General features: G+C 43.3%; 2 protein-coding genes across 5 annotated transcripts; both read left to right on the forward strand.

Annotated features, from left to right (window-relative positions):
* Positions 1-566: 566 nt before the first annotated feature.
* LOC127299984 (vacuolar protein sorting 38) lies at positions 567-4,699 on the forward strand. Its single transcript, XM_051330049.2, has 6 exons — positions 567-959; positions 1,650-1,856; positions 2,323-2,503; positions 3,112-3,272; positions 3,564-3,800; positions 4,331-4,699. The coding sequence occupies exons 1-6, from the start codon at positions 720-722 to the stop codon at positions 4,445-4,447; spliced, it is 1,143 nt and encodes a 380-aa protein (XP_051186009.1). The 5' UTR covers positions 567-719; the 3' UTR covers positions 4,448-4,699.
* Positions 4,700-5,067: 368 nt separating this feature from the next.
* On the forward strand, positions 5,068-8,813 carry LOC127299983 (uncharacterized). 4 transcript variants are annotated; one of them, XM_051330046.1, is made up of 5 exons: positions 5,246-5,410; positions 5,479-5,576; positions 6,075-7,561; positions 7,652-7,696; positions 7,784-8,813. In XM_051330046.1, exons 1-5 carry the CDS (start codon positions 5,267-5,269, stop codon positions 8,527-8,529), a joined length of 2,520 nt encoding a protein of 839 aa, XP_051186006.1. In that variant the 5' UTR covers positions 5,246-5,266; the 3' UTR covers positions 8,530-8,813. The 4 variants fall into 4 exon arrangements, with proteins under 4 accessions (XP_051186008.1, XP_051186007.1, XP_051186006.1 ...); XM_051330048.2 differs by lacking the exon at positions 5,479-5,576 and adding an exon at positions 5,068-5,233 and having other exon boundaries at positions 5,321-5,410; positions 6,075-7,696; XM_051330047.2 differs by adding an exon at positions 5,070-5,233 and having other exon boundaries at positions 5,321-5,576; positions 6,075-7,696.
* The last annotated feature ends 8,921 nt before the right edge of the window (positions 8,814-17,734 follow it).

Here is a 17,734-nt window from a genome sequence, read left to right on the forward strand (position 1 = left end):
AGTCCTAAGCGAAATACAATCTTGCCTAACTATGGAATATTACATTGCCGTGTACGTCAAGGATCCGCCTACTACCTAAAATGTCGTACTGGATCTGGCTTCCTCGATGGGCCTTGCCGGATCCGACTCCTGGCGCAGGTCGGGCTAGATCCGGCTCCTTGTTCCTGTGTTTGACTTTCTCCATCTTGATCAACAACAACCGGACCGCTCGATGAGTCGTATGCCACCATCACCGTTTGTGGGCCACCCTGACTTGTTGGATTTAGGCACTGTCGATGGTACACCCATGAAGTATACCCACAACAGTCCCTCACCCTATCGCAATGCTGGCCACGCTGGGGAAGAGGGGTCAGCCATCCCGGATCTGGTACAACGTTGAGAAAGAGGGGGGAAACGAGAGCGGAGAAATTTGCTTTTATTTTAAAATAAAAGGCCCATTGCTTTGGTTCGGTGTTGCCAAGAGGATTCCATCATTTTATGCCGGGCCTGATTTGCAAACTGCCTCTAGCCCAATGTTGAGATGGGCCTGAGTTGCTCGTCCTTGTCACGAACCACCATTCTCCTGCGCTGCCCCTTCCACTCAGACTCGAAACTCAACCGAACCGAATAAAAAAAAAGCGAGCAGGATCCCGGAGTTGAAGAAGAAGCACCAAATCCTTGTAAATCTCCAAACCCTAGAGGAATCCCGGCCACCGTCTCCCTATCTATGATCCCGGGCCATGGACCCGGGGCCCTCGTCCGCGAGCGCTGACCCGTCCCCGCCGGAGGAGGAGGAGGAGGACAGCAGCAGGTGGGTGGTCGTGCCGGGGAGCGAGGTGCTGGGCGCCGACGCGCCCAAGGTCGTCGGCTGGGAGGAGCTGCAGCAGGAGCTCGCGCGCCTCTGGAGCCTCTCCGCCGCGCTCGCCGCCGCCAGGGACCGCAAGGCTGCCCTCGCCGCGCGCCTCGAGTCCGCGCTCGAGGTACTTGATTTTTACTCGATCTGCTTATGGTGCCCTCCTTGCACCGTTGTTAGTGGAATCGTCGGATCCTGTTGCGCGCTATGCCCTTTTGCGCTTTCTACAATTGGCACACTGGATCTTCGGTGTGCTTCGCTTTGCTCGCGAATCTAGTTGTGCTTCCATTGGAGAGGTCGGGTATTTTCCCACTTCTTCGGTTTGCAGGCGACATTTGGTTCGCCTGTTCGGACCTCGTTTTAGCGTTTATACCTTGTAATTAAGTCTGGTAGTCAGATTTTACTCACAGATACTATATGGTCCATAGACATTTTTAACCATAAGTGGGCATTCTGTTGTCCTTGGATTGTGAAACAAAATGGTGCGTCTGTATCATCGTACATTTGTGCGACTGATTGAAACCTACTCCCTCTGTTCACAAATATAAGATGTTTTAGACACTTCAAAGTAAACTAGATACACACCATAGTGAGTGAATCTACACATTAAAAGTAGACTAGATACATACCAAAGCAGATGATGAATCTACAAAAAGCTAAAACACCTTATATTAGTGAACGGAGGAAGTATTTGTTAATGCAACTTATGTGTTTTATGGATGATTGAATTGTTCTGAAGGGAACTTGGGTCTGTTAGGAAGTACATCATGATTTCTTGTGGATATTTGATTTGTACTTCCAATATGTTTATGCACAGGCAAGAAAGACATTTCTCCAGCAGGATAATGAGTTGGCTGAAATGAGGCAGAGGGTGCAGTCACGTGCTGATTTTTTGGGGGAGTTGAGAATGCAAACCAAGGAACTGTCTGCCAATGTTGAGGATCGGAGGGAGCAACTTTGTGTCAAGATCAGAACGCTGACAGTAGCAGACAAAACTGCTGGCACAGCACAAAGTAAATTGCAGGTATTATCTTGTGCGGACGGGATTGAGAAATGGTTGCACTTTTTCCCCTTTAGCCTCTATTAAGAAAACACAAAAGTCTTCTGCATCAGATATTCTGCTGAAAGCATCTCCTTTTGTTCTTAGTACTGAAGTTGTATGCCCATATATGGATGTTTTTTTTCGTGTAATCTCTAATGATAAATCTATAATTACTGAATTCATATACTACATAATTATGCAGTGACTTACTGGATTGCGGCATGTATTTTCGTAGATTAAAATTTTGACTTGCTTTGAGTACTAGGTAAATGACATCATTTAAGCGACAATGTATTTGTTTACTCAAAATAAATTCTCTTGAATTTAGTGCCCTGTGTACATTTCTTCTAGAAAGAAAAAATAATCTATGCATACAAACTGGATATTGTGGGAATATTATATTCCGCGAATCTCACTCGGACATTTTTTGTATGGATGGTGATTACAGGAACCTGGTGCATTGTTGTCAGGGGACTGTGGCCATGGTCGTCTTAAAAGTCTGGAACGAATGTTGCGGATGAGACAGCAATACATGATAGGACAAGTTGCTCAGATATATCCTGTGCGGCACTTGAAGGAGCACTCTCCCATAGTCAAGCCTGGATTGAACTCCAGCGTTGTTAGACCAGGTATGCCACTGTCCGTGTTGTGATCTTCATAAGTTGCCAATTCCGTATACTGGCTATCTGTAAATTTCTGTGCATGTGTTTTCACAAAGAGTATCAGTCATATTACTGGTGCGCCAGAATCACTGGCTTATTGTGTGTCTTGCTACTGATGCTTGCATGAACCAATTTGTGGGTGGATTAGTACATTTATTGTATAAATATTCACCTGTGATGCTTACTTGGATTGGATTTGTAACACTGCTCTTGCTAGTCATTTAGTTTCTTACTATGTTCTCCATACTATTCTGTAGCTCTCAAGATCTGGAGCTTTCTTGCACATTATATCATTTAAGCACTACAAATGGTTCTTTTTTTTTTCTGATTGAATAGTTCTATTCATGCACTGCAGCATGACTGAAGGTCATCCTCATGTAAAGTTTTCATTTAGGACATATTATTATGAAGTTGGCATTTAATGGAAAGCTCAATTCTATTTTTTTGAAGAATGAGATACTTTGGTTTCATTAAGAAAATACAATCTCACAGAGGTTACACTGTGCGTCAGGGAATTCTGGAACATTAATCTTAAAGTTTATCATCACAGAAATTTAACTTCTGAAGAATTTCAGGAGATGCTGATGCAATTTCGCCTAATGGCTCCCAAAACGGACAAACAGCTTTGGCCATTTTGGGTCTACAGTTATCAAAGCTTTCTATAAAAAAGACCAGCTACTTCAGTGACAAGACAGAGATTCAGAAATCTGCTACTCTTCTCGGATATGTTGCACATGTATGTATTTATATCTTGATGAATAGATTATTGACTACAAATTGACTTGAGCATTCCTTTGGATTTGCTTCCCCTCTCCTTTCTCTAGGAGTTAAAAACATTCTATGAGTTTATATTCTCTTGTAGAACGAAGAGACATTTAGATTAGATCGGCATATAACTGAATGTTGTTAGTCATTGTGTACGGTTTTGTAGTGATAGAAATGACAGTAACTTTTTTATTTAAACACTACAAGCGTGTCCTTTTTACCTACATACTGCTGATCTTTATTTATTCATTTCGAATCATAGGCAGTCTCCCTTATTGCATCATATCTTGATGTTCCTCTTCGATATCCACTACGGTTGGGAGGTTCACATTCGTATATTGTTGATCATGCCCCTTCAGTTGACCCATCTATAGCCCCGGGAGTAAGTTCTTCTACCCCTTCGAGCACGAGCATGAGCATGAGGGCAACAGAATTCCCTCTGTTTTTTGAAGGCCAAGAAACAACAAGATCATCATATGCTATATTCTTGTTAAACAAGGTTGGTCAACCTCATATGCGTTTATGTAATGCAAAGTATAATGAACGAAATTTGATTCAAAAAAAAAGACCTGATTATGTCTATTCCCTAACCCCTTAGTTAGCATTGAATAGATTGTTTAGAATCTTAATCTAGACAGACTATAACTGCAGTTTAGTATTGAAGTGGGAAGTGAGTAGATAATTAGATATGGATCAAGATAGGATAAATGATCAAAGATAGAGCTTTATGTAAGTAGAAAAAGTGGCATCGCGTGAAAATGTTTGCTTGTTTTCGACAACTTGGGAGTTGGAAGCTGTGTAAAAAATCATAAACGTGAGTTTAGTAATGCATGGGAATTGAAATGGTAATGGATTAATCCTCTTCTATGCTTCTAGACTACAGTATAGTTCAACTGTGGACTGGGTAGTTGTAGGCCAGTTATGTAGTACCTTAAATAGTTGGCTATCAAAAATCTGATCAGTGTACTTCCATCCTATTATGCATTCATTACTTTTAGACATTAAGCTTCCTATTGTGTTTCCTGGCAGGATATTGAACAACTTCTGAACCACATTGGTGTTGAAAGTCTTGGCCCAAGACATGTATTAGCTAACCTCAAGCAGCTAACAACAATCGTCCAGTCACAACAATACATTTCTGGTTGATTTAACCCAAAGGAACAATTTTGAATTTCTGAGGGATAATGCTTATAGCGAGTCCTAATGTAATCTGGTGTTGTTTTTTAGCAAGCACCATTCTTTTCACAAGACACACATGAGTTCAGGTCTATGTTTGCTGATATGTTCATGTAAATGCGAAAATCGCTTTCTCGGTGTAAAATGTTCTCAATTCGATGTGTACAGGAAATAGATGGATAACAAATGAGATAGTAATGCACAAATTTATCAGCTTTTTTATGAGATTTGTGCAATGCTTGTTTTCCTAGCATTGTGCGTCCAGTTCTGACTTTTCGAGAAGGCAGAGATTGAGAAGATGAGTCCCATTTACTCCTGCAACTTCCTTTGTTCTCGGGGCCTGACTTGCTTAGTTTTTGCTCTCCACGTATCATTGAAGTGATTGATGTTCAATGGCTTCCGCCCACAAATGAACTTAAGTTGTTTGATTGATGCAAAAGTGTTTTACTCGAGACTCTTTGGCAGCAGCCAGAATTGCACAACATATCAGTTAATTGATGAACTAAGTTGTTTATTTCTTCCCCTCACCTGGCCTTTCTTTATCTTTCATGCCATTGTGTCTGGTTTGTTGATCCCAGCACACAATGATTTGCATCCAGCACGCCACACCCCACCCCACCCCACAAGAAAAGTCTAAAGCACATGCTGCCATTTCAGAAACTCACAGTTCCATAATGGTACCGGACCCTTTCGAGGAAAAACTAACAACAGCTCAGCAAGCTGAGATCTGCTAGCATTGCTTCATGATGGACAAAGGTGGGAAATGGAGTCTCTGTATCAGCTTTGGACATGTACTGCTATGATGCTATCTGGCTAACTTTCTCCTCACACTACGATCTCCAGGTCTGGAAGAGATGCCCAGGGCTGCCTTTTGCTGCCGACCAAAGCATTTTTCGTCTAGGAAAGCAAGGAATCCAACCACAGGAAAAGGAGGTAGCGCACCGCACTGCAGCTTCGTTCCTCTTTGCTTTGGCCTCGTTTCTTTACTTGTTCCCGTCTAGTTTCTTGGTCCAGTTCCATGCGAATGCCATTTCCCCACTGCATCTGGGCGAGACGTTAGGAGTTTGGGGCTCTCGCCATCGTTTGTTCTTCGCGGCAGGTGCGCCTGTTCTTGCCCATTGGTATTTCTTGTGGTGGGCTGTGCTGCTGATTTTGTTGGGTGCATTGTTGGTTCTCTTCTCTATGCTGTGATGAATCCTTGTTTTCTTATGTGCATGTAACTTCTGTCAGTTTGTTCTGCAAGCTGGCTGTGCCTTGTAGTTCTTGCCGAGGTTGTTCGGTGCTTTTGGACATTTGCAAATCAACAGTTGTGATTTAGAAATTAGCAATTGCTAGGTGCTATTTTGCTCTTGATGTCAATGATATATTCAGTTCGTCTTGTAGAACAGCGTTCTTTGTTAGTAGTCTTTTTTGCAGCAATAGGCATGTGATAGATAAAAATGTTGCCACTGTTTCTTCACTTTCTCCAAATCTGCAACTAGAATGATGCTGACTTGACCACCTTAGATCATGAGTTCAATTCACACGCACATGCTTTAGTCACTAGTATCGAAATTGTTTCCATGCTAACGACCTGCTTCTTACTTCCTGTTATCAGGCCAGGATTGTGTATCATGAACAAATTTAAGCAGATGGCAAAGGATCTTGGTACGAACGACCTTGTTCTGCACACCAAGAGAATGGTGGATTCCTCCGTCGAAGTTGGCTATCAATCTGCATGTGATTATCCTTTGGTGCTCGGCGCAGGAATTTTGTTGCTGCTTCTGCACAGGATCTGTCCCCCTCTACTTGCTTTTCTAGTGTCTTCCTCTCCACTCTTGCTGTTAACCGGGCTTCTTCTTGGAGCCCTTTTGAGTTATGGTGAACCAAGTTGCCCCTCGGTGATTGGGGAGGAAGCATCACAGACTTTGTCCGTCAAATCCGAAGTTTCCGTTGCTGACTGCTCAGTCGAGGGAGATGAAAATGTTACTGTTGAGACTCACTCGGAGAAGAGTAGTGCGGGATTTTATATCTCCGAGAGAACCCCTACTACTAACACACATGACATTCACTGGGAAGAAACAAATGTCACGTTTTTGGCAGCTAATACTGTTCATAGCACAGAGTCTGCCCAGACCAGTGTCATTGCGGGAAGAGAAATGCATGTTGAGAAAATCAGTGAGAAGGCTGAGCTGCAAGAATTTGAGAGCAGCAATACTGACAGCGGTAATTATGAAGCACACAATAATTATCAGTTCGGTGAATCCATGAGTCAATGCTGGAAGTCTGCTGATAGGCAGGATCCTTGTTATGACTCTGAATCTGATCTTACTGATGAAAGTTCTTCTCCTGATGCATCGATAACTGACATTATCCCGATGCTTGAAGAGCTGCACCCACTGATAGACATGGGGACAGGTCACCCCGCCTTGGCCTCCAGGGACAACTTGAATTCTTCATCAGATGACGATGAATATGACCTTGAGGAGGATGACGATGATACCTCAGATGATGAAGATGAAGGTGAGGAAGAGGAGAAAGATGATGGAAGAAATCAGGAGGATGTTATGGGAAATAGTAGCAGGGTAGACGGTCTGATGGAGTTGCAAAGAGCAAAAAATATCCTAAAGTTTGAACTTGACCATAGGCTCATGGACTTGCAAACCGCTGATGCAACAGAAAAGTTGAAGGAGGCATCACGTTTTTATGTCCAGGTTCCTTCCATTTCAACACCGAGGGGGAAACCATTTGATCCTTCATGTGTCTCGGACGAAGTGATTGAGTTACCCCAGATACCTGATTCAGCGCCATCCGTCCTCCTTCCAAGCCAAAACCTATTTGATGACCATGACAGTCGATTGCAAGAAACTTGGACTCCTCGTTTGTACTCTCCAGCAAGGCAGCTTAAGCATGGAAACTTGCATGGGCGGCACTCTACTAAACCGCATCACAATGGCATGAAAGTGGAGAAAGGTGATATCAGTGGAGAAGATGCTCATCGTAGTTCCTCAGGCATTGATGCTGCTGAGCTAGGGAAGGGTGGCAAGTTATCACAGGAAGAGCGTGCAGGCAAAGAAATCAAAATGCTAAGTGCAGCAAGTTCAGGTGCGGATGTGTTTAAAGTAGATAATGAAAGGCATGAAGACAATAAGAATGCTGATTTCAGTGATGATGTAAATTCCTTTTTTATCACAGAAAATGGATCTGGCACTTCAGAAGCAAAGGATTCAGTTATTGCAGGTAAAATTGTTGTATTCTGCAGACTAATAGATATAATGCAATTATCATATTGCAATTTGTTTCTCAAATAAGAGTGATATCTTGCAGGTAGTGAGCAATCGACATTGTGCTGTCTATCCAAAGCAAATAATTCAGAGAAACATGTCGTCCAAGCGAATTCCATGGATGAAGTTAACTCTTTATTCAGGTGCCGCATGGAAGAAGTACTAGTGCAGTCAGTTTCAGAGCCTATCATCGGACAACCCTTGGCAGTTAAACTCGAAGATGAAATGAGTGACCCGGTGTTAACTTCAGATTCTGGGGCGATTCAAGAAAAAACAGGTGAAGAAGTATTTCCTGCAGCAGGTGCGCATAGTCCAGAACTGACAATTGGAGATGGATCCAGAGAACTGTTAACTGTAGAAAATCAGCAGGTTGCAGATAACTCTGGCCTCCATGTTATGGAGGTAAGTTCAGATGAACAGATGAAAATACTGTTCAAGCAACTCGAACATGTGCCCCATGATAGCTCGGGGCACACACTTGCTCAAGAAGAAACTGGGGGCAGTGCTTCTAACATGCTACCTCTTGCAACAAAGCCCGCCGAAGATGCCGGCTCCGCTTTGGAGGAGTTAAACTCTGGCCATAGCAAAATGGAAACGTCCCAAGATGGTGAGGTAGATCTGAAGCCATTTGAGCTCAACTCTCCCCTGCATGTTAAGGAGACCCAAACTCTGGATCAGGATTCTGATTGTGACACACTTGAAACTGGTACTAAAGTAACGAAGCTCGGAGATTCAGCTGAAAAGCCAAAATCTATTGTTGATGAAGGGTGGCATGAGGAAGACGTTTGAAGTTGCAACACAGGATCCCGGCATGGAGCCACTTCTGGAGCTGTGGAGGAAAGTTTCGAATAGCTTCGATGTGAGAAACTGAAGCCAAGTTTCATAAAGCCAGAGCTCAAAAATACTACCCACTCAGACCATTTTGGAGAATACTGTATTTGAATCTTGAATGGCTATGTTCGGATGTTTTTGTTTCGTTTTCCTTTTAGCAATAGGCTGATAGCAGAGCTTGAAGTTGAAACCAGCTGTATTTTTCTGTACTTAAAAAATGTTGCAGGAGTCCTGCCGATTAACCCTGGTACAATCAACTCCATAGCTTATTAAAAGGAAGTAATCGCTCAAATCGTCCAAATGCAACTCATACGCAAAGTGCTTAACACGCTACTGTCTATGATCAGAAATGGAAAGACTTGTTCAAATTAAAGCGATCAGACATTTGTAAGTTTGGTCATCTACAAGGAAAAATTACTACATCCAAAACATCAAACTGACATTACTACACTCATCGTAAGAATTAATTTCAAAATGTATATTTTTTCTGCGAGGCAACATGTTTGCACATAAATTAGCGGTCGAAGAGTAATCTAATCACGTTGAAACATAACTCTATCAATGTATATAGAGGCTTAGGCTAGCCATAGTGCTAGTATCATGCACATTGGTCCCACAAAAATACTGATGTGGCTCCTAATTAAGGAGGAGAGAGAAGATTAGAGTAACATAGGTAGATACTGTATCATAGTGCATGTCACGAGAAAAGTTAATACCAAACAAATCTTGTGCACAAATTTGCATTGAGATTCTAAAAATAATAAATATAGCATGACTATGATACTAATTCATGATACTAACCACTATAGAGATAGTATCATACACAAGTATCATATGCATAATACTACTACCACTATGACCAGCCTTACATTCTAGATTGGAGGTAGTAGGAGCAGCAACTAGCAAGGCGGTATAGCTGTCAAAATAAGAGAAACTAGCAAGCACAACCTAGTACTACTCCGTATTACTACAAGACAAGAGATAGCCTGGTTAAAACACAATAGAACAAGTCTCAAGCCAAAAAATTAGAAGCCGCATCACGAAACAAATTTACGGCGGGGATGTACACGAACATCACAAGATAAGGTAATGCAGGCCTGCACCCATAAAACTATCCATTCAGACCCCTAATTATTTACCCCTTAATCACTCCGTACAGTAGGTACTACTCCATTAGAGAGAGGGATATGCGAAATATGTTGGATATTGTATTGAGTCTTATAGGCGAGTATATATAGTGGTATAAGGTTTGGAGGATAAGAGCATGTCTAGCAGGTCCCTTATATTTCTGCCCCGTATCTCGCCGCTTTTTCGCCCCGTATCGAAAAATTGCTAACGGAAAAGCCATTCCGTCTAGCAGACCCCGTATTTCGCCCCCTATTTTCAAAAATAAAAACCCCGGGAAGTTCATCTTCATTGATCATACTACGGATCACCGATTCTACATCCAGAATGCGCGATCCTACTCGGGGAGGTCGACTAGGTACGAGTCCGCCTCCGCCTCCCGCAACTCCGCCTCCTTCGTGGCGGCGATGGCCGCCACCACCTCTTCCTCCTCCGCCCTCTTCCTCTTGGTGTCGTCCTTCAGGAACTGTCGTACCTCCTTCAACAAGTCGGGGGCCTCCTCCTCCTCGCCGGCGAGCGGAGCTCCTCCAGCGCTGGTGCTCCCGCTGCTCCAAGCCTCCTTCGCCCAGCGGCGGCGCTCCCAGTCGGCGCGCCACTCGTCGAATTTGGGCCCGCTCATCGGCTTCATCGGCGGATCCTCGTTGTACCAGCGCCCGCCCGCCGCGAAGTCAACGAGCTTCGGCGGGACGAACGCGGCGCCGGCGTACCTGCGGGCCTGATACGTCTCCGACGTATCTATAATTTCTGATGTTCCATGCTTGTTTTATGACAATACCGACATGTTTTGTTCACGCTTTATGTCATTATTATGCGTTTTCCGAAACTAACCTATTGACGAGATGCCGAAAGGCCAGTTGTTGTTTTCTGCTGTTTTTGGTTCCAGAAAGGCTGTTCGGGCAATATTCTCGGAATTGGACGAAATCAACGCCAAACCTCCTATTTTTCCCGGAAGGCTCCAGAACACCGAATGAGAGTCGGAGGAGAGCCAGGGGGGCCCCACACCATAGGGCCGCGCGGGCCAGACCCTGGCCGCGCCGGCCTAGGGTGAGGCCACCCTGTCAGCCCTCCTGCGCCGCCTCTTCGCCTATAAAACCCCTTTCGACCTAAAAACGCAGTACCAATTGACGAAACTCCAGAAAGACTCCAGGGGCGCCGCCACCGTCGCGAAACTCCAATTCGGGGGACAGAACTCTCTGTTCCGGCACCCTGCCGGGACGGGGAATTGCCCCCGGAGCCATCTCCACCGCCGTCTTCACCGCCATCTTCACCGCCATCGCTGCCTCCATGATGAGGAGGGAGTAATCCACCCCCGAGGCTGAGGGCTCCGCTGTAGCTATGTGGTTCATCTCTCTCCCATGTACCTCAATACAATAATCTCATGAGCTGCTTTACATGATTGAGATTCATATGAGTTTTGTATCACTATTCATCTATGTGCTACTCTAGTGATGTTATTAAAGTAGTTTTATTCCTCCTGCACGGTGTAATGGTGACAGTGTGTGCATCCGTGTTAGTACTTGGCGTAGGCTATGATTATGATCTCTTGTAGATTATGAAGTTAACTATTGCTATGATGGTATTGATGTGATCTATTCCTCCTACATAGTGTGAAGGTGACAGTGTGCATGCTATGTTAGTACTTGGTTTAGTTGTGTTGATCTGTCATGCACTCTAAGGTTATTTAAATATGAACATTGAATTGTGGAGCTTGCTAACTCCGGCATTGAGGGTTCGTGTAATCCTACGCAATGGTGTTCATCATCCAACAAGAGAGTGTAGAGTATGCATTTATCTATTCTGTTATGTGATCAATGTTGAGAGTGTCCACTAGTGAAAGTATGATCCCTAGGCCTTGTTCCTAAATACTGCTATCGCTCCTTGTTTACTGTTTTACTGCGTTATTACTGCTGCGTTACTACTGCTTGTTTATTGTCCTGGGCAAAGCACTTTTCTGGTGCCGTTGCTACTGCTCATACTTATTCATACCACCTGTATTTCACTATCTCTTCGCCGAACTAGTGCACCTATTAGGTGTGTTGGGGACACAAGAGACTTCTTGCTTTGTGGTTGCAGGGTTGCATGAGAGGGATATCTTTGACCTCTTCCTCCCTGAGTTCGATAAACCTTGGGTGATCCACTTAAGGGAAACTTGCTGCTGTTCTACAAACCTATGCTCTTGGAGGCCCAACACTGTCTACAGGAAAAGGAGGGGGCGTAGACATCAAGCTATTTTCTGGCGCCGTTGCCGGGGAACGAAAAGCTACAATACAGGGATTTCCTCCCTCGTCAACCACGCGCCAGTTGTAGGCAGTCAAGCTATTTTCTGGCGCCGTTGCCGGGGAGGAAAGGTAAAAGGCACTCATACTCCGGTTCCAGGTAACAGTACTTTTCTGGCGCCATTGTGTTTGTGCTCGAAGCTATTTCCTTTAGATCCTGCAATTGCAACTTTTTGTTTCTTGTTTACACTAGTAAGGCATAATGGAAAACAACAAAAATATGAGAGATCTTTATGAACTTTATCTTGAATTAGGACATGATGTGTTTGAAGAGAGAATTAAAAAACCCATGGAACTTTATATGCATGCTAATGGGAATGTTATTAATATGAATGCTCTGAACACTATTGTTGCTAATGCTATGGAAAATTCTAAGCTTGGGGAAGCTGGTTTTGATGAGCATGATCTTTTTAGTCCCCCAAGCATGGAGGAGAAAATTTACTTTGATGATACTTTGCCTCCTATTTATGATGATTATAATGATAGTAGTCTTTTGGTGCCACCTGTTATGGAGGATAAATTTGATTATGATTACAATATGCCTCCTATACTTGATGATAGCTACTTTGTTGAATTTGCTCCCACTACAACTAATAAAATTGATTATGCTTATGTTGGGAGTAGTAATAATTTTATGCATGAGACTCATGATAAGAATGCTTTATGTGATAGTTATATTGTTGAGTTTGCTCATGATGCTACTGAAAGTTATTATGAGAGAGGAAAATATGGTTGTAAAAATTTTCATGTTACTAAAACACCTCTCTATGTGCTGAATTTTTTGAAGCTACACTTGTTTTATCTTCCTATGCTTGTTACTTTGCTCTTCATGAACTTGTTTATTTACAAGATTCCTATGCATAGGAAGTATGTTAGACTTAAATGTGTTTTGGATTTTCTTCTTGATGCTCTCTTTTGCTTCAAATACTATTTCTTGCGAGTGCATCATTAAAACTACTGAGCCCATCTTAATGGCTATAAAGAAAGAACTTCTTGGGAGATAACCCATGTTTTTACTACAGTACCTTTGTTTTTATTTTGTGTCTTGGAAGTTGTTTACTACTGTAGCAACCTCTCCTTATCTTAGTTTTGTGTTTTGTTGTGCCAAGTAAAGTCTTTGATAGCAAGGTTCATACTAGATTTGGATTACTGGGCAGAAACAGATTTCTTTGCTGTTACGAATCTGGGCAAAATTCTCTGTAGGTAACTCAGAAAATTATGCCAATTTACGTGAGTGGTCCTCAGATATGTACGCAACTTTAATTCAATTTGAGCATTTTCATTTGAGCAAGTCTGGTGCCTCAATAAAATTCGTCAATACGAACTGTTCTGTTTTTGACAGATTCTGCCTTTTATTTCGCATTGCCAGTTTTGTTATGTTCGATGGATATTTTGATTCCATTGACTTTCAGTAGCTTTGTGCAATATCCAAAAGTGTTAAGAATGATTATGTCACCTCTGAACATGTATATTTTGATTGTGCACTAACCCTCTAACGAGTTGTTCTAAGTTTGGTGTGGAGGAAGTTTTCAAGGATCAAGAGAGGGAGATGATATAACATGATCAAGGAGAGTGAAAGCTCTAAGCTTGGGGATGCCCCGGTGGTTCACCCCTGCATATATCAAGAAGACTCAAGCGTCTAAGCTTGGGGATGCCCAAGGCATCCCCTTCTTCATCGACAACATTATCAGGTTCCTCCCCTGAAACTATATTTTTATTCCATCACATCTTATGTGCTTTTCTTGGAGCGTCGGTTTGTTTTTGTTTTTTGTTTTGTTTGAAATAAATGGATCCTAGCATTCACTGTGTGGGAGAGAGACACGCTCCGCTGTTGCATATGGACAAGTATGTCCTTAGGCTCTACTCATAGTATTCATGGCGAAGTTTCTTCTTCGTTAAATTGTTGTATGGTTGGAATCGGAAAATGCTACATGTAGTAATTGCTAAAATGTCTTGGATAATGTGATACTTGGCAATTGTTGTGCTCATGTTTAAGCTCTTGCATCATATACTTTGCACCCATTAATGAAGAAATACATAGAGCATGCTAAAATTTGATTTGCATATTTGGTCTCTCTAAGGTCTAGATAATTTCTAGTATTGAGTTTGAACAACAAGGAAGACGGTGTAGAGTCTTATAATGTTTTCAATATGTCTTTTATGTAAGTTTTGATGTACTAGTTCGTGCTTGTGTTTGCTTCAAACAACCTTGCTAGCCTAAAACCTTGTATCGAGAGGGAATACTTCTCATGCATCCAAATCCTTGAGCCAAACAACACTATGCCATTTGTGTCCACCATACCTACCTACTACATGGTATTTCTCCGCCATTCCAAAGTAAATTGCTTGAGTGCTACCTTTAAACAATTCAAAATTTATTACCTCTGATTTGTGTTAATGTTTTATAGCTCATGAGGAAGTATGTGGTGTTTATCTTTCAATCTTGTTGGGCAACTTTCACCAATGGACTAGTGGCTTCATCCGCTTATCCAATAATTTTGCAAAAAGAGCTGGCAATGGGAATCCCAGTCCCAAATTAATTAACAAAAATAGACACTCCTCCGTGGCATGTGATTGTTGGACGGCACCCGAAGGATTCGGTTAGCCATGGCTTGTGTAAGCAAAGGTTGGGAGGAGTGTCATCATAATAAAACTAAAATAAAAAGGCACTCCTTCATGGTATGAGATTGTTGGCAGGCACCCGAGGATTCGGTTAGCCATGGTTTGTGAAAGAAAGGTTGAAAGGAGTGCCACCCAAAAATAAAATAAAATGGGAGCCGCTCTTTGAAGGTTTGCCTGGCAAGGGGGTTAGAGTACCCGCTACCATTCGTTGACAACAACATACACCTCTCAAAACTTTATTTTTATGCTCTCTTTATGTTTTCAAAATAGAAGCTCTAGCACAAATATAGCAATCGATGCTTTCCTCTTTGAAGGACCATTCTTTTACTTTTATTGTTGAGTCAGTTCACCTATTTCTCTCCATCTCAAGAAGCAAACACTTGTGTGAACTGTGTATTGATTCCTACATATTTGCATATTGCATTTGTTATATTGCTTTGCATTGACAACTATCCATGAGATATACATGTTACAAGTTGAAAGCAACCGCTGAAACTTAATCTTCCATTGTGTTGCTTCAATACCTTTACTAAGAATTTATTGCTTTATGAGTAACTCTTATGCAAGACTTATTGATGCTTGTCTTGAAAGTACTATTCATGAAAAGTCTTTGCTATATGATTCAATTGTTTACTCATTGCATTTACATTGTTTCGAATCGCTGCATTCATCTCATATGCTTTACAATAGTATGATTAAGATTATGTTGGTAGCATGTCACCTCAGAAATTATCTTTTATCGTTTACCCACTCGAGGACGAGTAGGAACTAAGCTTGGGGATGCTGATACGTCTCCGACGTATCTATAATTTCTGATGTTCCATGCTTGTTTTATGACAATACCGACATGTTTTGTTCACGCTTTATGTCATTATTATGCGTTTTCCGGAACTAACCTATTGACGAGATGCCGAAAGGCCAGTTGTTGTTTTCTGCTGTTTTTGGTTCCAGAAAGGCTGTTCGGGCAATATTCTCGGAATTGGACGAAATCAACGCCAAACCTCCTATTTTTCCCGGAAGGCTCCAGAACACCGAAGGAGAGTCGGAGGAGAGCCAGGGGGGCCCCACACCATAGGGCCGCGCGGGCCAGACCCTGGCCGCGCCGGCCTAGGGTGAGGCCACCCTGCCAGCCCTCCTGCGCCGCCTCTTCGCCTATAAAACCCCTTTCGACCTAAAAACGCAGTACCAATTGACGAAACTCCAGAAAGACTCACAGGGGCACCACCACCGTCGCGAAACTCCAATTCGGGGGACAGAACTCTCTGTTCCGGCACCCTGCCGGGACGGGGAATTGCCCCCGGAGCCATCTCCACCGCCGTCTTCACCGCCATCTTCACCGCCATCGCTGCCTCCATGATGAGGAGGGAGTAATCCACCCCCGAGGCTGAGGGCTCCGCTGTAGCTATGTGGTTCATCTCTCTCCCATGTACCTCAATACAATAATCTCATGAGCTGTTTACATGATTGAGATTCATATGAGTTTTGTATCACTATTCATCTATGTGCTACTCTAGTGATGTTATTAAAGTAGTTTTATTCCTCCTGCACGGTGTAATGGTGACAGTGTGTGCATCCGTGTTAGTACTTGGCGTAGGCTATGATTATGATCTCTTGTAGATTATGAAGTTAACTATTGCTATGATGGTATTGATGTGATCTATTCCTCCTACATAGTGTGAAGGTGACAGTGTGCATGCTATGTTAGTACTTGGTTTAGTTGTGTTGATCTGTCATGCACTCTAAGGTTATTTAAATATGAACATTGAATTGTGGAGCTTGTTAACTCCGGCATTGAGGGTTCGTGTAATCCTACGCAATGGTGTTCATCATCCAACAAGAGAGTGTAGAGTATGCATTTATCTATTCTGTTATGTGATCAATGTTGAGAGTGTCCACTAGTGAAAGTATGATCCCTAGGCCTTGTTCCTAAATACTGCTATCGCTCCTTGTTTATCATTTCTTTCATCGCGTTATTATCCGTCGTTACTACTGCTTGTTTATTGTCCTGGGCAAAGCACTTTTCTGGTGCCGTTGCTACTGCTCATACTTATTCATACCACCTGTATTTCACTATCTCTTCGCCGAACTAGTGCACCTATTAGGTGTGTTGGGGACACAAGAGACTTCTTGCTTTGTGGTTGCAGGGTTGCATGAGAGGGATATCTTTGACCTCTTCCTCCCTGAGTTCGATAAACCTTGGGTGATCCACTTAAGGGAAACTTGCTGCTGTTCTACAAACCTCTGCTCTTGGAGGCCCAACACTGTCTACAGGAAAAGGAGGGGGCGTAGACATCAAGCTATTTTCTGGCGCCGTTGCCGGGGAACGAAAAGCTACAATACTGGGATTTCCTCCCTCGTCAACCACGCGCCAGTTGTAGGCAGTCAAGGCCGCACGCCGGCTCCCGGCGGCGGATCTCTTGCATTGGCGCCGCCACGCATCCTCCACGTTGTCCGGCGAGCGGGATCGCTTCGATCCGCTCGCCGGCGAGGCGGTATCAAGGCGGCGGGGTCGGGCGTCCATGCCGGATCTGGGGTGGAATGCGGCGCGGGGGAGTGAGGAATTGCTCGCCGGAGCTAAGTACGGAGGCGGCGGCGCACGGCGGATCTAGGGTTGCGAGTGAGGGGTTAACCCCTCACTCGCACCTGCGCCCAGTATAAGTACGGGGCGACGGGGCCGATTTCCTGGGCCCCGTATTCCGCCAAAATGGGCCGGCCCGAATACGGGGTCTGCTAGACGCCCGAAATCGCGCCTGACATGCTCTAAGAAGACTCCTAAAGATATGGTAGGATATGGATTGCAAATCCTAAACTACCAAATAGATTCACACATAATATATCTCCAACACCCATAATTATGATGTACTAAAGCAAATCTAAATGTTCGCACAGTAATATAAAATGAAATCACATACTCACTTTGTTCTTTTTTAATTGACTCGGATTTAGTACAAACTTGTACTAAATTTGAGTCAATTAAAAAAGAACGGAGAGAGTATTTTTTTCCCTCACTGGTGAGGTTAAAATCTTTATTTTTTGGAAAAAAAAATACAATCAGGTTTGAACATCGTGAGATGACCGTTTCCCCCTCACGCGTTGTCTTGTCCCTATAAGACCAAGCAAGCCTCCACTCGCACGCAGCT

The sequence above is a fragment of the Lolium perenne genome, chromosome 5 (assembly GCF_019359855.2).
Source record: "Lolium perenne isolate Kyuss_39 chromosome 5, Kyuss_2.0, whole genome shotgun sequence".
NCBI classification, from domain to species: domain Eukaryota; kingdom Viridiplantae; phylum Streptophyta; class Magnoliopsida; order Poales; family Poaceae; genus Lolium; species Lolium perenne.